This window comes from Sus scrofa, chromosome 1, assembly GCF_054392235.1.
Source record: "Sus scrofa isolate SSC_HxYL_T2T_F1_AM1 chromosome 1, Sscrofa_HxYL_maternal_Yorkshire_Landrace_v2.0, whole genome shotgun sequence".
Classification (NCBI taxonomy): Eukaryota; Metazoa; Chordata; class Mammalia; order Artiodactyla; family Suidae; genus Sus; species Sus scrofa.
The window spans coordinates 289,071,215-289,092,256 of NC_139383.1; the positions used below are offsets into that span (position 1 = coordinate 289,071,215).

The 21,042-nt window shown below is 61.2% G+C and overlaps 3 protein-coding genes across 4 annotated transcripts; 2 read left to right on the forward strand and 1 right to left on the reverse strand.

The window, feature by feature from the left end:
* The first annotated feature begins 6 nt into the window (after positions 1–6).
* Positions 7–18,394, forward strand: LOC146407354 (uncharacterized). Of its 2 annotated transcripts, none has more exons than XM_085001645.1 (3): positions 7–1,357; positions 15,602–15,761; positions 16,217–18,394. In XM_085001645.1, the coding sequence occupies exon 1, from the start codon at positions 144–146 to the stop codon at positions 1,206–1,208; it is 1,065 nt and encodes a 354-aa protein (XP_084857771.1). In that variant the 5' UTR covers positions 7–143; the 3' UTR covers positions 1,209–1,357; positions 15,602–15,761; positions 16,217–18,394. The 2 variants fall into 2 exon arrangements, with proteins under 2 accessions (XP_084857771.1, XP_084857776.1); XM_085001650.1 differs by having other exon boundaries at positions 16,391–18,394.
* LOC110258087 (endoplasmic reticulum mannosyl-oligosaccharide 1,2-alpha-mannosidase) lies at positions 7,996–19,146 on the reverse strand. Its single transcript, XM_085001443.1, has 12 exons — positions 17,236–19,146; positions 16,443–16,558; positions 15,401–15,546; positions 15,074–15,183; positions 13,985–14,170; positions 13,327–13,475; positions 12,825–13,013; positions 11,156–11,346; positions 10,386–10,506; positions 9,703–9,900; positions 9,487–9,618; positions 7,996–9,129 (listed from the first exon to the last, which is right to left on the reverse strand). The coding sequence occupies exons 3-12, from the start codon at positions 15,502–15,504 to the stop codon at positions 8,926–8,928; spliced, it is 1,584 nt and encodes a 527-aa protein (XP_084857569.1). The 5' UTR covers positions 15,505–15,546; positions 16,443–16,558; positions 17,236–19,146; the 3' UTR covers positions 7,996–8,925.
* On the forward strand, positions 17,797–20,326 carry LOC146407355 (uncharacterized). Its single transcript, XM_085014966.1, has 3 exons — positions 17,797–17,821; positions 18,833–19,486; positions 20,165–20,326. Exons 1-3 carry the CDS (start codon positions 17,797–17,799, stop codon positions 20,197–20,199), a joined length of 714 nt encoding a protein of 237 aa, XP_084871092.1. The 3' UTR covers positions 20,200–20,326.
* The last annotated feature ends 716 nt before the right edge of the window (positions 20,327–21,042 follow it).

Genomic DNA, 21,042 nt, shown 5'->3' on the forward strand with positions numbered 1-21,042 from the left:
CAGGAAACCAGAGAGCCGGCCAGCCTGGGGCTGCCTGGGCAGCAGCACTTGAAGGGGGCTTAGGCTTCCCCTGCACTGATCCAGGACTGTGGCTGTGGCAGTCAGCATGGTGACCACAGCTGTCCATCATGTGACACCATCCTATGGGTGTGGTCACTGTGAGGTCACCCCAGTGCCACACCACAATCAACCCAGTCCCTGACCCATCCCCATGTCCCTGTGTCCCCGTCCCTGTGTCCCTATCCCTGTGTCCCCATGTTCCCGTGTCCCGTTGTGCCAGCCCCCATGTCCCCGCCCTTGTGCCCCTGTCCCTCCGTGTCCCCGCCCCTGTGCCCCCATGCCTGTGTGCCCACTCCCATGTCCCCGTCCCTGCGTCCCCATCCCCCCGTGTCCCCGCCCTTGTGCCCCTATCCCCCCGTGTCCCCGTCCCTCTGTCCGTGTCCCTGTGTGCACACTCCCGTGTCCCCGCCCTTGTGCCCCTGTCCCTCCGTGTCCCCGCTCCTGTGTCCCCATCCCCCCGTGTCCCCGCCCCTGTGCCCCCATGCCTGTGTGCCCACTCCCATGTCCCCGTCCCTGTGTCCCCATCCCCCCGTGTCCCCGCCCCTGTGCCCCCATCCCCCCGTGTCCCCGCCCCTGTGCCCCCATGCCTGTGTGCCCACTCCCATGTCCCCGTCCCTGTGTCCCCATCCCCCCGTGTCCCCGCCCCTGTGCCCCCATGCCTGTGTGCCCACTCCCATGTCCCCGTCCCTGTGTCCCCATCCCCCCGTGTCCCCGCCCCTGTGCCCCCATGCCTGTGTTCCCACTCCCATGTCCCCGTCCCTGTGTCCCCATCCCCCCGTGTCCCCATCCCTCTGTCCTTGTCCCTGTGTGCACACTCCCGTGTCCCCGTCCCTGTGTCCCCATCCCCCCATGTCCCCGTCCCTCTGTCCCCGCACCTGTGTTCCCACTCCCATGTCCCCATCCCTGTGTCCCCATGTTCCCGTCCTGTCTTTGTGTTCCCAGGTTCCCATGTTCCCACATCCCTGTATCCCCGTGCCTGTGTCCCCATCCCCACACCTAGGGATGCCTGTCCTGTTTTGAGAGAGCTGTCCTTGCGGGCCCCCCCACGGCCTCTTCAGGGTGGGGGCCAGGGCAAGACTCAAGGACTTGCAGCCCTTCCCCAGGCTGTCCCCGCTCCCATCCCTTCCTCTGTCAGCTCAGGGGCCTGAGCCCAGCACCCCTCCCCCACCCTGCAGACCGCCGGGTCCCCCCCCCAAACCATCCGGGCAGCTCCCCTGTGCCTGGGGTGGCACCAGGAAGGTGCATTCTGACTCCCTCTGGGCCTGTCCTGCCACACCTGGTGGCCCTGCGCATGCGGGTATGTCTGGGGGTCCAGGAGCCCTTCCCCCCACTGGCCGGGGCCACTGACTTTGGGAACAAAGCTGGGGCCTGATCCCCCTCCACAGCCCACATTTTTGGGGAGCCAGGCCCCAGCTTTGTCTCAACACAACCTGCTCTGCCCCTTTCAGACCTCAAGGCTGCCAGGAACCGGGGGTAGGGATGGGGGGGGTCCCTAAGCAGTTCCACGGCTCTCAGCTCTGACTCAGACAACCCCTGCAATGATGGCCACGCTCGTGTGTGTCTCCTTCAAACTCTGTCTGACCTTATGGGCTGTAAGTACACCCCCGCTGTTGTGCACCTGCCGTCCTAACCTGTTTCCAAGACCGCTTCGTCTTCCCGCACCAGAAACTCCCCTCGTTCGACAGCTCCTCGCCACCCTCCCCGGCCGGGTGCCCGCTGTTGTCCTTTCTGTCTCTGCGTTTGCCTGTTCCGACACCTCATCAGTGGGATCGCACAGAATCTTCTTTTTGTGTCCACCTTGTCTCACTCAGCATAACATCTTCCGGGTCCACCCATGTCGAAACGTGTTAGAATCGCCTTCCTTTTTTTTAAAAAAAAAACTCAATGAATTGTATTATATGTTAGTTTTATTGCCTTCCTTTTTATTTATTTATTTTTTCCTTTTCAGGGCCACACCTGCAGCACATGGAGGTTCCCAGGCTAGGGGTCCAATTGGAGTTGTAGCTGCCGGCCTATGGCACGGCCACAGCCGCGCCGATTTGTGCCGTGCCTGCGACCTACACCCCAGCTCACGGCAATGCCGGGTCCTTAACCCATGGAGCAAGGCCAGGGATCGAACCTGCAACGTCATGGTTCCTAGTCGGATTCGTTTCCGTGGCGCCACGACGGGAACTCCCTTGCCTTCCTTTTTAAAGGTAAATAGTGTTCCACTGTGCGCACGGGCCCCATTGTGCATGTCCAGTCGTCCGTCAGTGGACTTGGGGTTGTTTCCTCCTCTTGGCTGTGGTTAAAGATGCCGCTGTGGACCTGGGTGTGCAAATATCTTTTCAAGACCCTGCTTTCAGTGCGGGGGACGTATGCCCAGAAATGGGATTGCAGGAGCCTATGGTAATTCCATTTCATTTTTTGAAAAACTGCCAACCTGTTTTTCACAGCAGCTGCACCATTTTACATTCCACCCAGCTGTGCCCAGATGCTCTAATTTGTCCAAATCCTCGCCAACACTTGCTTTGTTTGTTTGTTTGGGGGGCCATGCCCACAGCATGAGGAAGTGTCCGGACCAGGGATCCAACCTGCACCACAGCAGCGACTCAAGCCAAAGTGGTGATGCTGCTGGGTCCCTAACCTGCTAGGCCGCTAGGGACCTCCCATTTGCCGCCCAGCGGTCTCCATCCCAGTGGGTGCGAGGTGCTCCCTCTTCGCGACGGGGCTGTGCCTGTTCCGGATGGTTAGGATGGTTAGCGATGTTGAGCATCTTCTCATGCGCTTAGTGAACACTTACGAATCTTCCCTAAGGAAGTGTCTGTTCAGGCCCTTGCCTGTTCTCGAATGGGCACAGGCTCTCCCCAAGCAGGTCCCAGTGCCGCCAGCTCTAGCCCACCTGCCGCTGTGTCCGCGCGCGTGTGTGCAGGTGTGTTACACTAGACAAGGCGCCCTGTTAACGTCCCACAAGATCTTTTCATTCCTTGTTTATTCATTGTCGAGTCTTAGGAGTGTTTTTGTTGTTGAATTTGGGGTTTTGTTTGCTTTTGAGGATTTTTTTGTTGAGGTTCAAGAGCTTTTGCTGCTGAGTTTTTAAACGTCTAAAAATATAGTCGGGTTAGGAAACCCCTATCAGATTTATCGTTTGCAAATATTTTCTCCCATTCTGTGGGCTGCCTTTTTACTCTTGATTGTGTCTTTTGGTGCTCAAACATTTTTTATTTTGGCGAAGTCTTACTCATCGCTCTCTGTCTTTCTTTTGCAGCACCGGCACCAAATGGAAGCTCCCAGGCTACGGGTCGAATTGGAGCTGCAGCTGCCAGCCTATGCCACAGCCTCAGCAACACCAGATCCAAGCTGATTCCGTGACCTACACTGCAGCTTGCAGCAACACCATATCATAAACCCACTGAATGAGGCCAGGGATCAAACCTGTATCCTCATGGATACTAGTCAGGTTCTTAACCTGCTGAGCTACAACAGGGACTCCCAGGTCAGTGTCTTTTATTGCTTGTGCTTTTGGAGTTTTATCTAAGAATCCAAGGTCAAATCAAGGTTGTGAAGATTAACCTGTTTTTTTCCTAGGGTTTTTATGGTTTCAGCTCTTATATTTAGATCATTGATTCATTTTGAATTAACTTTTTGATTATGGTGTGAGGTAGGGGTCCAACTTCATTCTTTGCAAGTAGAAATCCTGTTTTCCCGGCATCCTTTGCTGAAGAAACATTATTTCCCCCATTGAGTAGACTTACTATCCTTGTACAAATCCACGGGCCATAGACGTGTGAGTTTATTTCTGGCCTCTCAAGTGCATTTCATCGGTCTATATGGCCATCCTCACGCCAACACTACCCTGGTTGAACACTGCGCCTTTGGAGGAAGTGTTGGAATTAGGAAACGTGTGTCCTCCAACTTTGTTCTTAAGATTGATTTTGGAGTAGAAATTGGCAGAATGCTGTAAATCAGCTACAATGGAAAAAATTAAAATCTTATTAAAAAAGGATTTATTGGGGCGATTCAGGGCCCCTTGCAATTCTGTGTGGATTTAGGGATTGACTTTTCAATTTCTGCAAAAAAAAAAAAAACAAAATGCTGTTGGAATTTGCACAGGGATTGCGTTGAACACGTCGGTCACTTCGGGCAGTTCTCACGTCTTGAAGCCCACCCACCTGTGAACAAAGGGTGTCTGCATGTATTGAGGCCGGCTTTTTTGTTTTGTCTCTGGCCTTTTCTAGGGTCGCTCCCGTGGCACACGGAGGGTCCCAGGCTAGGGGTCCAATTGGAGCTGTAGCCACTGGCCTACACCGCAGCCACAGCAACACAGGATGCTTAACCCACTGAGTGAGGCCAGGGATCGAACCCAAAACCTCATGGTTCCTAGTCAGATTCGTTAACCACTGTGCCATGGCGGGAACTCCGAGGTCTGCTTTAATTCTCTTTCAGCAGCGCGCCACCGTTTCTAGCGTGCAATTGAAGCATCCCTTGGTTACACTTATGTCTAGTTATTGTAATCTTTTAGAGTTTGGTTGGTTGGTTGGTTTTGTTGTCGGCTCCACCTGCCAAAAGGGCAGGCCAGGGATCAAACTGTGCCACAGTTGAGACCTGCACCTCAGCTGTGGCAACGCCGGATCCTTAACCCACTGTGGTGGGCCGGGGATCACACCTGCGTCCCAGGGCTGCAGCGACACCGCTGGTCCCGTTGTGCCATGGTGGGGACTCTGAACGAAACGGGCTTCGTTGATCTAGTAGCCTGCACCTTTGCTGAGGCTGTCAGCTCCGTAGCTTTCTCGTGGATTCTCGTGTGTGCGTCTTCCAGGTATTTCCCTTGATTACCACGGAGATTGCACGTACCATCGCAGGTGTGTGACGACGGGCATCAGAAGGACAAGGACGTGCCTCGTGTGCCCCTCAGCGCCCCGCCCTCTCCCCTCTGTTACTGTCTGCGAACTACACACCTGTGCGCGCGCAGTAAAATTGATGTGTGACCATCGCTTATGCGTTTGCCTTCGAAATCCGGCAGCAAATAAAAAGTGGAGTCAAAACTGAAAACAGGCCTGGCTTTGTACTTGCCCTGCTCTCGCCTTTTGCAGAGATCTTCACTCCTGCCCACGGCTCTGAGGCACTCGTGTCTTCCATTCAGTCTGAAGGACGCAGCGTCACTGAGGCTCAGCAGAAACAAACCCGACTCGCATCCATGAGGACGCAGGTTCCATCCCCGGCCTCACTCAGTGGGTTGAGGATCCCGTGTTGCCGTGAGCTGTGGAGTAGGTCGCAGACGTGGCTCGGATCTGGCGTGGCTGTGGCTGTGGCGCAGGCCAGTGGCCACAGCTCCAATTTGACCCCTGGCCTGGGAACCTTCATATGCTGCGTGTGCGGCCCTAAAAAGACAGAAAAAAAAAAAATCTGAGGCACTCCTATGAGCACTTCTTGCAGGTCAGGTCTGGCGGCAGCAAACTGCTTTAGCTATTATTTATCTGGGATGCCTTAGATTCTCCCATTTGAAGGTCACCCTTGCAGATTTCTGGGCTGGCACTTTTTCCCTCCATCACGTTAAACCTCGTACCACTGTCTTCTGATCTCCATGAGCGTCCGGTACCGAGTTACCTGTTAACCTCACTGCAGACGCTGCTTAGGCAGCGCAAGCCATTTCTCTGGTGCTCCTTTCAGGACATTTTGTCTTTCAACAGTTTGATCTGTCTTGGTGTGATTTTTTTTTTTTTTTTTTTTTGTCTTTTTAGGGCATACCCGTGGCACATGGAGGTTCCCAGACTAGGGCTCCAACTGGAGCTACAGCTGCCGGCCTACACCAGAGCCACAGCAACGCAGGATCTGAGCCACATCTGTGACCTGCAGCACAGCGCATGGCACCGCCGGGTCCTGAACCACCTGAGTGAGGCCAGGGATGGAACCTGGGTCCTCATGGGTGCTCATCGGGTTCATTAACCGCTGAGCCACAACGGGAACTCCTGAGATTCTAGCTCTTTTAACGATTTCTCTTTACGATATTCTCATTTTGTTCATACACAGTTTTCTGATTTCCTTTACGTCTAGGAGCGTATTTCCCTTGAGCTTGAGCTCTCTTGGCATTTTTTGGCCTTTCTGAATTCTCTTTATTAATTCTTGTGGTTTCTATAGATTTGTTTCTGTGTACAATGATGTCATCTGCTAATACTGTTGGTTTCATTTCTTCTCTTCCAATTTTATCTTTAAAATATATTTTATTGGAGTTGATTTACGATGTATTAACTTATACTGTGCAGCAAAGTGATTCCGAAATACGTATATATCCTTTTTTCCTTTTTTTAAAAATTACAGTTGATCTACAAACACTGCCAATTTCTGCGGCATGGCAAAGTCACCCAGTCCTATGCACATTTTTTTGCTTCATATTGTCCCCCATCATGTTCTATCCCGAGAGACGTGACTGGAGTTCCCTGTGCTGCACAGCAGGACCTCACTGCTCATTCATTCTAAATGGAATGGTTTGCATCTACTCACCCCAAACGCCCCGTCCACCCCGCCCCCACCCACCTCCCCCTTGGCAACCACAAGTCTGTTCTCCACGTCTCCGGGTCTTTCTGCTCTGTAGACAGGTTCATTTGTGCCTTATTTTAGATTCCACATGCAAGTGATATCATATGGTGTTTCTCTTCCTGACCTGTTTCATTTAGTATGAGAGTCTCTAGTTGCATCCATGTTGCTGCAAATGGCATTATTTTTCCTTTTTATGGCCGAGTAGTATTCCATTGTGTGTGTGTACATCTTCTTCATCCATCCATCTGCTGATGGACATTTAGGTTGTTTCCATGTCTTGGCTTTTGCGAATAGTGCTGCCGTGAACACAGGGGTGCAGGTATCATTTTGAATTCAACTTTAATCTGGATACATGCTCAGAAGTGGGATTGCTGGACGATATGGTAGTTCTGTATTTAGTTTTCTGAGGAAATTCCGTTCTGTTGTCCAGAGTGGTTGTACCACCTTACATGACCACCCAGAGTGCAGGAGCGTTCCCTGTTCCTCACGCCCCCTCCAGCTTTTGTTATTTGTGGACATATTAATGATAGCCACGCTGACAGGTGTGAGGTGGCACCTCGCTGGGGTTTTGATTTGCATGTCTCTAATGATTGCCTACAGCATCAGGACATTTCTCTTAAAAGTCCTTTGCTAATAATTCGAGCGTCTGCAGTTGCTCAGGGAGGGTCTCTATCAACTAATTTTGTTCCTTGGAGTGGACCATGCTTTCCTGCTTTAAAATTTTCCTGTGACTTTGTTGTTGCTGGTGTTGAAAGTGGGCTCTGATGGTTCTGGTTTTTTGTTGTCGTCGTTGTTTTGTTTTTTGGTCGTGGTGTGCAGCAGCTTGCTGTGGGATCTCAGGTCCTAGACAAGGAATTGAACGTGGGTGTAGGAATTCCCTTCTGGTGTGGTGGAAACGCATCCAACTAGCATCCATGAGGATGCAAGTTAATCCCTGGCCTCATTCAGTGGGTTAAGGATCCGGCGTTGCTGTGAGCTGTGGTGTAGGTTGCAGATGCGGCTCGTATCCTGTGTTGCTGTGTCTGTGGTGTAGGCCGGTGGCTACAGCTCCGATTGGACTCCTAGCCTGTGAAGCACCATATGCTGTGGGTGCAGCCCTAAAAAGACAAAAAGCAAACAAAAAAACCCAACCTAGGTGCAGAAGTGAAAGTGCCAAGTCCTAAACACTAGACCTCCAGGGAACACCCTGATTTAAAATAAAACATTCCCATTGGGGGAACGGGAGCTCAGAGCTGCCGCCCGGCTGCTGGCTGACGACCGTCTCTCTGCTTTGGCTTTGCTGGTCTCTCCCATCATCCTAAGTTCTTTAATTCATTAACTTCTGTTCCACAAAAGTGACCACACCCCTTGGCACTTGTTTCTGTGGTGAGCTGGGTAGGATGGCACTGCCCCACCTAAAACTGAACATGCATCCTGACATGAAAACAGGGAAGCTGCAGGTGTATTATCCTAAGGACCGAGGAGCAGATGGAAACGGGGGTCTCGGGGGCTGAATGTGGAGGTGAGACCATCAAAATTTTGGTCTCCCCATCCACACCCAAACAATATCAATTTCACCAAAACCGAGATCCTACGGACACGGAACATCACACTTGGAGCAAACTGCTTTTCTCCCCACGAGAAGTCCCTCACGGAGCTGGCCTGGGAGCAGGTGGCCTTCCCGCCCAGCCCCGCCCCGCCCCGCCCCGCACCTGCAGGGCAGGGGGAGGATCCCTGAGTCCAACGTGTAAACACTGCAGCTGCCTGGAGCCAGCTGCTGTCCATAAGGTCACGGACACCCCCTGAGACCCTGGGGTCAGGGCACGTCCACAGGCTCTGAGACCTCGAGGCTGAGCCGCACCCGGGCTGGCCCCTCGGCTCCCGTCTCTGACCACCACATCGCGCCTCCGGGGACCCCGAGTGGCCCAGGGTGACCGCAGGCCCCGGGACCCCCACGGAGCCCGTGCGCGGCGCAGCAGCAGGAGGCACCCGGGCCTCGGGAATCGAGTCAGAATCTGATCTTCTCAGGAAGGAGGCGGAAGGCTCCCGGGGGCAGGGCCTCCCCGCATCACAGCGCTGACGTGTTCCGACGGGCTCCTGGCGGCCGGCGTCCTGAGGACAACCAGGCGAGGCGCCCGGAGCCAGAGGCGGAGCGCGGGCGCCAGCAGCCCCCTCAAGCGCCTCCGAGGACCCGAAACGTCCCGGGTCGGACGGCCGCTGGCCTCTGCCATCGGCCCGGCCCGGAGCACGTCCCGCCAGCTGGGTGGGCGCCGCACAGCCGAGGGCAGGGCCAGGGTCTTGCCGACAGGCGCCCTCGGCGACCACGCGCGGCAGAGCCCCGAGCCGCGCCCACCGGGCAGCGGGCCCGCCCTAGGCGGGGGCCCAGATGGGCAGGGGGTGCGCCTCGGTGTTGAAGACGTAGGCGTCCAGGCTGAGCAGGTCCGGGTCGTCGGAGAAGAGCAGGTACAGGTACTTGAGGGTCTCCCCGAGGAAGAAGCTCTCCATCTTGTCCCTGGGCTGGGGGTTGCGGGCATCCTGGACGTTGCCGATGGACGAGTAGCCGCCCGAGGGGACCTGCGCGAGAGCCCAGGCCGCCGGGTCACGAGCGCAGGTCGGCCGTGCGGGGCGGCCGGCCGAGGCGCCCTCCGAGCCCACGCACCGCAGCCCGCCCGGGGGCCCGGCGGGGCTCCTCCCGAGGCGCCCTGGGGTGCCAGCAGCCCTCCAGTGACCAGGTGCAAAGTGCTGCGCGGGCCACATGGGGGACCCGCAAAGGACCCGCTCTGTGGCCTCGGGCCGCTGCAGGGACCCTCCCGACACGGGCTGGCCCCTCGAGACCGGAAGGAGGCGGGCCCGGCCCCCTGGCCCCCGGGTCCCGTGCACCCTGAACGGCGAGGCCAGGGCAGGGGACGGGCGGGAGCCGGGGACGCTCACCCTGGTGTACGCGTTGAAGCTCTGCAGGATCTCCCAGCCCCAGTCCTGGTACTTGCGCTCGCCCGTGAAGCGGTACAGGTAGAAGAGGCTCTCGACCGTCTCGGGCCGCAGCAGGTTGTGCCTGTCAGCCGGCTGGGGAGGACGCGGGCTCAGGGTTCGCCTCCCTGCGCCCCCCTCGCTCCCCCCCAGCACCGCCCCCCTCCGCCGCCAGCTCACCTTGACCTGCACGTCCTTCGCGGCCTTCTGGGAATACAGGTTGAAGTGCGCGATTTCGGGGCTCAGCCCCGTCTCCATCTGACGGTTCATCTGGTAGCAGGTGTCCATGAGCGCCCGGGCCAGCTCCATGTGGTCAGCGGGCAGGCCGTGGTGGGCGCCCAGAGCCAGTGTCCCCGGCAGGAAGCACACCAGGTGGTCCTGAAACCAGAGGGTCTCCACCAGCACGGCCTCCACGGCGGGCCGGCGCCCCCTCCGCTCCCGCCCCCCGGGGACCCCAGGAGGCCTGCGGGCCCGCAGGGCTCGGACAGGGCGCTGAACCGCAGGCAGAGCCCCCAGGGCTCCACGTGGGCAGGGAGAAGCTGCCGGGAGGACCGCCCGCCTGATCCGGGGCTCCCCCACCCCCGCCCCAAGTGCCGACAGGAGGGCCGGGGCTGCAGGCGGGGCTGGGAGTGGAGGGCTGGGCCCCGGGGGCAGGGGAGGGGCCGGGGGGCGGGAGGGGCGCTGGCACCCCACAGACCTCGGCTCCCCCTGCCGGCCCGGGACACCCCAGGCCCTGCAGCCCAAGGCCGCCCCGACAGCTCCTGCTCTGTGGCCAGAATCGCACGGCTCCCTCCACCATCGGGCGTCAAGGACAAGTTGGGGGGGGGGGCGCCAAGGCCCCGCTGGACCAGGCTCCTGCTCACCATCTTGGCGCTGAAGTGGCCGTGGGCAAGCTCCCCCACGAAGGTGAGCTTCCGGGGCTCCGACCTGCCCAGGAGGTGCCTCCTGATCCCCTCCACGGCTTCCAGGTAGTCGTCCCGCAGCCTGTGCAGACAGCAGGGCCCCGTGCTCAGGCCCGGCGGCTGCTCGGCCCCAGCCTCCCGGGGACAGGGCACAGCCTGAGCTGCTGTGTGTGTTCCAGGGGCCGCCAGGCCTGGCTCGCCCCCCAGGGGTCCCGCCTCCATAGCCCCCAGGGCCCCCCAGACCAGCCCGGGCAGAGCCCGGGACCCTTCACGCCCACGCCGGTTCTTGAGCCCACCCCACGGGCTCCCAGGGGCACAACCCTCGTGTCTCCCCCGGGCATCGGCCTGGGGCTGCCCCGCCCCCGAGTCGGGGTCACGGTCACCCCGGGGCGGAGCCAGCACCCTCACGAGGGCTCGTCTGCCTGTTCCAGGCCGGACCGTGAGCTGCCGCGCTGCTTCCCAGGACAGCGTGCGGGCTGAGCGGCAGGGTGCTGAGCAGAGGAGGCCCGGACCTTCCCGGCTGCCCTCCCTCCGCCGGGTGCTGGGCCCCAAGGAAGACCCGGGCCCGCCTGGCGCGGACCACGCGCCGCCCCCGGGGTCCGGCCAGGCCCTGCCTCTGCACGCAGGCCGTGGGGAGAGAGGCCGCCCACGGAGGCGCCGAGGCCCGGCCTGGGGAGGCCGCCGTGCCCTGCCCGAGCGCTGGGGCCCCGAGGCAGAGGAGCGGGCCTCACTGCGTCTCCGTCTTCCCGCCCTGGATCCACTGCTTCAGCAGGTACTCGTAGTAGCTGTCGGCCCTGGCGCCCAAGGTGAACACGCCCAGGTGGGTGAAGAGCCCGCTGTTGGTGTTGATGAACATGGGCACCAGCCCGTCCTTCTTGCCCGACAGGGAGTGCACGTGCCTCGCCACCTGCTCCACCGCCTCCTGCGGGCACCAGGGGGTGCGGGTGAGCGGCTCCGCCCCGCCACTCCGGGGGGTTTTGGAGAAGCGGCCGCACCGCACGGCGCCCAGGTCTGCGGCCACCCACAGATGCGGCTGCCTCGCTGGGCCGCGGAGGCCGCGGGCCCTGCCGACGGGGCTGCTCGGGTCCCGGGGACAACTCCCAGCCCCAGTGCAGGGGCGGTGTCTGCCCAGGTCCTGAGAGATGTCACAGGAGCACGCTGCCGAGACCCTGGGTGAGGGTTTGCCAACAACACAGAAAACACCAACGCTTCAGTCCAGTAACGGGCAGGGGACCGGGACCCACAGCTGTACACAGAGGACACGCGCACGCCGACCGCTCACACGCGGCGCTCTGCAAATGGTCAGTGAGGGCACGTGCAACTCCAGCCGGCTCACCCCGCACCAGGCGGTACGTGTTCGGTCTGTGCTGCGGCAAGATGCACCCTTTGCGGGGCGGGACCAGGGCAGGAAGCCTGTTGCTCATGTCCCTGGCGGCAAATAGGTCAAGGCCCGCGTGACGGAGGGAGGAGGAGAGACTGCTGCCCAGGAAAAGGAAGCCCAGTGACAAGGCCGCAGCTGCAGAGCAGAGAGCCCGGGGGGCAGACAGACCGCCACTGCCGTCTGACGGGAGAGCCCCACGAGGAGGAACCGCCAGAGCAAAGCCTCGTGCAGCCACCTAGGGCTGAGCAGCGACCAGGCGAGGCGCCAAGAGTGCCAGGCATCTTCCTAAAAGCAGATGACGGTGACAGCAGCAAACACGGGAGAACACGCAGCGTGCACGGGAGAGGCCGGGCTCCCCAATTAGACCCCACGCCAACCTCAAGAAAAGCAAAGCTGATGAAACAGATCAACGTGGAGAAAAGCCACATGCTGCGAACTGGTCCACAGGGGCCCGGGTGACTGGGACAGTGACTGCTGAGGACTCAGGCAACGGGGGGCAAGACAGCTGTTACAGGGGGTCCTCCATCCACGGACAGGTCTGTACTGACCACGCACCAGGGCAGACGTGTGCACGGCGCCCACCCCGGGAGCCCCCGCAGGGACGACCACCAGGTCGCCAGCACAGAATTGGCCACAGAAACCCGGCCTCTCAACACATCCCGCAGCACGTGACCGCGACAGGGCCACCCCGCACGAGGGCACAGGCGGGCCCCAGGACAACCGTGGGGGGAACCGGGGCCCCGCAGAGCGCTGCACGACAGGCCGTCCGCCGGCAGCGCCCTAGGGACGGGCACGAGCGAGGGCGGGCCGGGCACAGGACCCTCCCAGTCGATGCCTTTCATGCCCGCGCGCCTGGTACCACAAGACGCTGCCGTCCTCCAAGAAAGAATGGGGACAGTCCCCCAAACAACATCGTCTCTTGGCCCAGCCCACCGGCCACGCAAACTGCACCCGCTGCGATGAGCAGAGGCAGCTCCCGCGACAAACCCGCTCCAGCCAGAAACGCAGCCCCTCCGTACCTGAAACTTCTTGTTGCCCGTGAGACGGGACAGCTCCCGGAACTCCAGCTGAATGCTTGTCACCTCGGCCACCGTGCTGTCGGAGGTCCATCGGGGCGGGTGAGCAACTCCAGTGCCGATGTTGACGTCGGAGTACGGAATCTTCGAGGGTGTTTGGAACGCAGGCATCAAGCGATTTCCAAAGTCCTCCTGACACAATACAGCGAGGAGTCACTCACTGCTGCCCCCCAGCGGCCCTGCCTCCACGTCACACGCTGGCCCGTCACCCGTTTTCATCCAATTAAGTGGAAAAGCATGAGCTTGGGGCCCCCCGGGGCCCCAACACCCAACGGCAGCAGACACCGAGCTGGACTCCAGCAGCGCGGGAAGGTTCTCCCGCAGGCGCTGACACGCACGTGTGCGGGGACCGACTCGTGTGCATCGATCGGAGCCGGGAGGTGGGAGCAAACGCCCGCCCCGGACCCCACGAGCCGAGCACGACTGTGGAGCACTGGACACTCACAGCCTTCTCCAGGAAGAGGTCGTCCCCCGACAGGTGGAAGGCGCTCAGGAGCCCCCCCAGGATCCGGATCGTGCTCTCAAACAGATTGACGTCCACGTTCTTCTGAAACCACAGTTTCTCGGACACCCACTCCCTGGCCTCTGCAAATTCTGACACACGAGACAGCAGCGGTACAGGACGCGTCAAGAGCGTCAAGAGCCACGGCGGGACACGCGCGCGGCCCTTGGAGAGCTCTGTCCCTGCGGGGCCTCTGTCCCTGCGGGGCTGTCACGTCCCGGCGCCAAATATGTGGGGCGGGGGGCGGAACGCGGCTGGGCACAGCCTGGCAGCTTAGGACAAATGCCGGACCATCCAAGGCCACGACACAAAGGAGCACCGCAGAGCAACTGGGGGGCGGGCAGCCTTCAGCCCAATCACCAGGCTGAAAACCGGTGCTGACGTCACCAGCGCAGAAACCCGAGACACAGCACCCCAACGAGTGGACAGCAGGGGACAGAGGAACCGCCCCCGGGCCCCAGCACGTCCACCCCGGCACCCAGGACGAGGGCAAACGCGGCCCCAGAAGGACCCGGGAGGGAAGACGTCCCGGGAAGCTGTCTGGCTGCCTGCCGAGGGGCACCCGCGGGAACCCGGCCGCGCGCCAGGCGTGAGCGGGTACCTTTCTTCAGGCCCAGAATCCACATGGTGTCCAAGGAGTCGATCAGCGTGAGGCCGAGGCCGAACCACTCGGCGAAGGACCGCGACACGGGCTTCAGCTCGTCGTGGCCCCAGGCAAACTTGTGGTACCCGGCCCACGCGTGGCGGAAGGCCTCCACCACGGCCTGCTGGCGCTCGTTCTGCTGGGCTGGGAGGAGGGAAGCGGGCCGTGGGGATGCCTCCGAGGGCCCCAGGAGCACCAGCGGGGGACAGGAGGCGGTGCTGCAGGACCGACGCTCAGAGCCACGCCCGCTGCCCTCCTGCCCTCGCGACCCTCAGGGCAGGGGACACTCAGCGGGCAAAGGCAGCCGAGGCCACAGAACCAGTGCTGCTGCCTGCGCCATCTGGGCTTGGGGACGCAACGTAGGACGGGTGCCGGGGACAGGACACCTCATCTCCCAGTGCCCACCCCCGGCTCCATCAGCTCCGGGCGCGTCCGCAGGGGACGCGATAGGCTACCAGCACCGCCAAGGCCGCGAGGAACCCTCCCACGGCGCCCTCTCAAGACCACGTGCACACGGGCGACCATGCGGGGGTCGTGTGTGGCCACAGCTGCCCCTTCACGTGTTCCAGGCCACCCGTGTCGATACCCACAGCCATGCGCCCATTCCCGATGCCACACGGGGCCAGGCCACGCAGCGCTCACAGGGCGCCAGCCCTGCCGGCCCCCACCCACCGGGGCCGGAGGCGGGGATCCCGCGAGGTCGCCCACAGCTGTCGGCCCGGGGGCACCATGAGGGCCAGCTATGTGCCCACAGGCCTCGGACCCAGGACCCCGCCCCCCGGACACCGGCCCAGAAACGCGCCTCCTCTGGCGTGTGCCTCCCGTGGCTGCAGTGCTCGGCCCAGGCCGCCAGGCCGCCCAGGAGCCACTGTCGTCACCAGAGCTCTAAGGGCCCGACCCGAGGACCGGGGCCCGCGGGGTGTCCGAGGGAGAGTGGCACGGGGCACGGCGGCGGGAGCCACCCCCTCGCCCGATGCTCCTCTGTGCCCCCTCGCCCCCAACGTCCGAAGGCCCAGGAGAGGCCCCGGGGCCCGGGTGCAAGCTCACCTGGATCCTGTGGGATCCTCGCAGCCTGCGGGGAAGGCTTGGGGGTGCCCTCTGCCTTCCTCAAGGGGTCTCGGGTGCCCTGCTCCGGCTCTGTCGCGGCTCCTCTCCAGCTGGAGGGGACGGACGAGGAGGGGCGCTCAGAGCCGGAGCACAGGCACGGGGCGCTGCGGTTTGGCTCAGACCCCAGGTGGGAGCGCCACCCGCAGGCAGCCGCCTCAAGGGTAAGCCCTCCTCCCCGGCCCGGTGCTTCCCCCTGCTTTTCGGAGAAGAGCTGCCCCAGAGAAGGACCTGGTCTCCCACACTCAGACCCCCGCCCGCTCCTGGTACCTGGTTCTCTGCGCGGCGCCTTCCCAGCCAGCGCCGCCCGCCCCCGCCCCCGGGGCCGCCGCATCCTGCCCCCTGTCCTTGGCATCGCTCTCGGGGGCTCTCATCTGCAGCTTGGGGGGTCCCCGGCGGAAATGCCTCTGAGGCCTCTGCGCAAACACAAGAGTCACGCGTGAAACGACTCAACTGCTGGTTCTCTTGCAGCTGGAACCTGCCTCCGGCTCAGGGCCGGCCCCACGCTGCGGGTGGACCCTGAGAGGCTGTCCCTTCCCGGAGGAGGCCGCGTCCACCTTCCCGTGGAACAAAGAAGAGGAGGAAAGAACGCCCGCCGGCTCTTTCGCACGCAGCCCCTCCAGGAAGACAGGTTGTGGGCAGCCCCCCGCCCCCATCCCGCCGGCAGCCCTGCAGCAGGGAGTCTGGCAGGCAGCTGGCCCGGGGACTCTCCCTGGGGGGCCTCGGCAGTGCCGGGCGTCCCCAGCTGCACAGCACCCGGGTTCTCGGGGCCACCCCCCTGGAGCCCCCTCCCTCCCTCTGCAGGGACCTTCCCAGGCTCTGTGGCAGCCTCCCATCCCCTGGGCCCTACACCCCCTACTCCCCACCCACCTGCCCAGTGCCCCCCCCCGTAAGGGCGGCGGGGGGGCATGACTAGGAGGACATGCACCCCGCACCTGAGGAGTCCCAAGCCCATCTCCCAGGCCCGACCCTGCCACTCGGGGCCCTGGCAACTCGGTGGGGGCAGGTCCACACGGAGCACCTGCCTGAGTGCCCCCGGCCAGCAACTCCCAGGGACAGGGGACCCGTCTCCTTCACACCTACCAGGAGCCTGCCCAGCAGGCCTGCAAAGAGGAGGAAGGAGAGAGGGCCCCTCCTCCTCTCCCCAGGAATCCTCCGTCCAACCAGCCCACCGCGAGACACCTGAGGCTCAACCCTCACACGCGGGCTGAGGATCAGAACCCTCCCCGTCCATCTGAAACGGCACCCGCTGTTCTCCAGGGCTTCTGGAAAGGACCCGGCCACAGCCCCACGTACGGCTGAGTCACAGTACCTGCGGTGGGCCCCCCGGGAGGGTTTCCGGCTTCGCCTCTGCTTTCCGAGGAGCTGGCAGGATGGGTGGGTTGGCTGGTCTCACGTTCAGTTCTTCCGACGACCTGCCCTCCAGGGCTGAGCAAGAGAACCTAGGTCACCCGAGACAGGCCACCAGGCCTGGAGGAGAGCGGGGCAGGTGGCTGAGCACCGCACGCCCGGCCCTGACTCCTGCACAAGGAGGAGGACGCAGCGGAACCACCGGAAAGCAGGTGCCGGGAGCCGAGAACGGCCGAGGGAATCCCACCTTCTCTAGAGCCTCCGGGGTTCGCCCTTCTCCCCGCCCACAGCCCGGCTCCCTGCTGCCACCGTCTCCACCTCGGGGCACAGAGGGAGCTCCCCACAGAGGCGCTTGGCTGTCCTCCTCAGAGAAGCAAGCTCAGGGCAGTGCAGACGGGGCCTCTCCAGCCACACCGGCCCGGCCCCGGCCTTCCCGAACACCCGGTGGCCCGTGGTAGAGGCGCACGAACGCGGTGACACTGAGCGTCCGACCTCGGGACCGGACCCTCCCTGACCGGAGCCGGGCCGCGAGGCCAGCCCTTGCCCGGGCCCTTGGGAACAGCACACAGCCTCTGAGCCACGGCCACCCTCCGGCCGGGGGGCTGTGTGGAAACCCCCGAGGCTTCTCCTTCCTGCCTCCTCCTGCCCATCCGCTGCGGCCCCTGCCTCCTGCCGCTGCAGGACCACCGCTGCCCCTGTCTTGTCCCCCTCCGTGACCACACGCCTCCCTTCAGGCCGCCCGCAGCAGCTGGTACCTTTCCACTCCTCAGCCAGGCTGACGAAGGACAGGAGGCCGCAGAGCGCGAGAAACGCCAGCAGGAGGAGAATCACGTTCCGCTGTAACCTCGACAGCTGCTTCCATTGCTACGAGAGGGACGGGCGAGCACGCGTTTCACCGAAAATGGCCCAACTGGAGCCCTCTCCCCGTGCTCCAGACTCTGCCGGGACGCCGAGAGATTCAGCAGCCCCGCTGTTTCCGAGCCGCGGCCAGTTCCCTCTCCGCAGGGGTCTCAGGCTGCCGGGACCCCGCAGGTGACACGTCGCCCTGGTCCACGTAGGAGAGGACGGAAAACGTGCCCTGAAAGCGTCAGGCCCCGTGCGTGGCCCGTGGAGGAGGACCGGCCTCCCGAGCATCCTGGCCCAGGCCCCATCCGGGCCTTGCCGCTGCTCAGATGCGCTGGGCCCAGGCCCGCAGCCCAGGACCAGCGTGCAGCAAGGGCCGTCGGCTCATACCCCATCGCCCCTTCGGTGTGGATAAGATCCTTGTCTGGCATCCTGACTCCTTGCCAGTCATCTTTAGAACAAACGGAAGGGAAATGACTGACTGGTTGGCCCTGTGTGGTTGGCCACGGGACACTCCCGGCTCCCCAGGCCTGGTGATGGGACCTCAGTGAGCTCAGCAGACACCTTTTATTGCAGTGATGTCCCGTTCAACTTTCAGGACTGCAGTCTGGGACCAGAGATGTGAAGGCAACTTAAGAAGCAGAGGGACTTGGGACAAGGCATTAAGAGTTTTGTTTCTCCTCAAATATTCTGAGACAACGGGAATCAGAAATTACAGAATGAAGGTCGGGAAGATCAAGTTAGGCTGGGGGGTTTTGGTGTCCCGTCAGTAGCGCGACAAAACCCTCTTATTCCGGGCAAAAAAGCAGCCCTCCGGACATACACCTGAGTCCGAGCAAGACATCCTTCGAAGGTTTTAAGCGGCGACCAGGGCAATGTTTCTCTAAAGGAAGTGGGTTTGAGAAGATAGTTTATGAGTGTCTTAGCTCTAGAGGCCAGCTGGAGCAGGTACGGACAGACGCCATCAGGACATGACAAGCGGACAGAGAAGCATCAGCAAGCTGATGTTAGGGACCAGGGGAAAAGGGCGTCAAATTAAAACAGACATCCCATCTGACCGGAAAACCAAAATCCCACTGAGGGTCTTATTCCCAGGCGCGCGCACGCAGAGCGATGCCGAGGGTGTCACTGAAACACAAGCTAAAGTCGGCGTGAACTCACTCCCCAGGCAAGGGACAGACAGGGACACGGGGGTCTCGGCTGGGCACCGCTGCCAAGTCCAGGGTCCAGTCCAAGGCTCTTCTGCCAAAGACCACACAAACAAGCGTGGTCATCGGGTGGCTTTACGACTCCCCGCCACCACAGAGAGTCACACCGCGGGGGACTTGGGGCTGGTCAGGAGGAGGGTGCCAGGAGAAACCTATACAGGATTTGAGCGCTGCCTGGGAGGTGTGGGGGAGGTTCTGCTCCAGACAGGCCGCCGGCAGAAGGCGGGTAGTTCTTCGACGGGGTCCTCGGCGGGTGGCAGAATGGCCTCGGCTGCAGCTGTGGAGCTCAGGCCAGGGTGAGGTCCCTGCCTCATCCCTCGTCGTGGCCTGGGACCACCCGCCACACGCCCCATCTGCCCCGTCGCCGGGAACAGCGCAGCCGCCGTCCGTCCTCGGCGGCCCCTCCCCGCGGCGCGGGGGCGCCTCACCCGCCAGAACCAGCAGCCGCAGCAGCTGCCGCCGTCGGGGCTCCGGCCCAGACTCGACGCCAGCACCCCGAAGCCCCCACGCGGCGCGAGCCACGAGTCCCTGACAGCGGGCGGCCCTGGCGCCTCAGGAGGCCAGGCTCCCGGCCGCGCCCAGCGCTCAGCCGGCCCGACGCTGCGGGCGGCCCCCGCAGCGCCTAGACCGCCAGCCTCGGAGGCCGCGGCGCGCCTGCGCGGGAGCGGGACCCGAGCCGCGGTCTTCTGCGCCTGCGCCGGACCTTGCCCAGCCCGGCCGTGGCCATGGCAACGGGAGGAGCCTGCATCCGCGCCTCCGGGTCTCCGGGCGCTTCTGGGATGGAGCCCTTCCGCGCCCCCCGCCCGACTGCCCCAAGGCCTGCGGGCCGTGGGCTGCGGCCGGACCTTCTCGATGGCGCTGACCCCAGGCAGATGTCCACCGCTCCGCCACATCTCCAGGGAGCCTCTGTGCTCCACCCCAGGTCTTGACTCTGCCCCCCGCCACCACCAACCAGGTGATTTGACACAGGTGCCTGGCTGTCGGGCGAGGGGCCGGGCTCCGTTAGAGGACAGAGGTCCCGTGAAGAGTCAGAGTCAGGCCAGCTCTTGGGGTCTTTTTTTTTTTTTTAAATAGTTGATTTACAATGTTCTGTCAATTGCTGCTGCTCAGCAAGGTAACCCAGTCACATATATATATATATAATTTCATATCCTTTTTAATATTATCTTTCGTCATGTTCTGTCACAAGCGATTGGATGTAGTTCCCTGTGCTACACAGCAAGGCTCTTGGGGTCTTGATCCACTGGGCCTAAGAAAATTAAAGGGGAACCTCATTAAAATGGAGTCGGGGGTGCTCTCACACCCTAGTCGCAGCCTCAGCTGCAAACCCCACCAAGGGTTACCACTTACTCAGCAGGAGGAAAAATTTCTCTCTCCGGCGACAGCAGCCCAGCCAATGAGAGCGGGTCACAGCGCAGCCAATGTAAGCCCACTAGTTTCCAACTCCCTGTCCCCTCCTGTGGACTCCATTTAGAACAGACCCCTCCCAACTCCCCCTCCCACTGCCAACGAGTTTTTCTGTTCCCTGCACTTGCTTGTGGTTTGCACTTGGTTGCTTCCCCTGAATTCCACTGCTTTACTGTTCCCGAATTCAACCCATTTTGCTGGTAAAACAACAGTTTTCTTGTTTCAGGTCAACAATTACAAGCTATGACGGAAGAATCATGACAGGAAAGAATCATCCATCAGGCCCCAACAGGAGAAGACGTGCAATGCAGCGCCCACAGACAACGACCAGAGCAACTTAACCAATGAGAAACCTTCCTTGCTCTGAACTCTCACTCTTTTCCAATGAGCTTGCTTGCTTGCTTTTTTTTTTTTTTTTTTTTTTTTGAGGCCTGCAGGTGCGGCATATGGAAGTTCCCAGGCTAGGAGTCTAGACGGAGCTGCATCTGCTGCCCTGTGCCAGCCACAGCAACACAAGATCCAAGCTGCATTGCTGACCTACACCATAGCTCTGGGCAATGCTGGATCCTTAACTCACTGAGTGGGACTAGCATTCAAACCCATGTCCTCATGGGTACTCCTTGCATTAATTACTGCAGAGCCCGCCCTAATGGGCTTTCATTTAATTAATTAATTTATTTATCTTTTTAGGGCCGCATCTCTGGCATATGGAAGTTCCCAGGCTAGGGGTTGAATCGAGCTATAACTGCCAGCCTATGCCACAGCCACAGCAATGCCAGATCCGAGCCACATCTGCAACCTACACCACAGCTCATGGCAACACCGGATCCTTAACCCACGGAGCAAGGCTAGGGATTGAACCCGCAACCTCATGGTTCCTAGTCAGATTCGTTTCCGCTGTGCCGCAAGGGGAACTCTTGGATTGTTATTCTTAAGATCAAAAGATTCAGTCAGGAGTTCCTGTCGAGGCTCAGTGGTTAGCGAATCCAACTAGGAACCATGAGGTTGCGGGTTCGATCCCTGGCCTTGCTCCATGGGTTAAGGATCCGGCGTTGCCGTGAGCTGTGGTGAGGGTTGCAGACGCGGCTCGGATCCTGCGTTGCT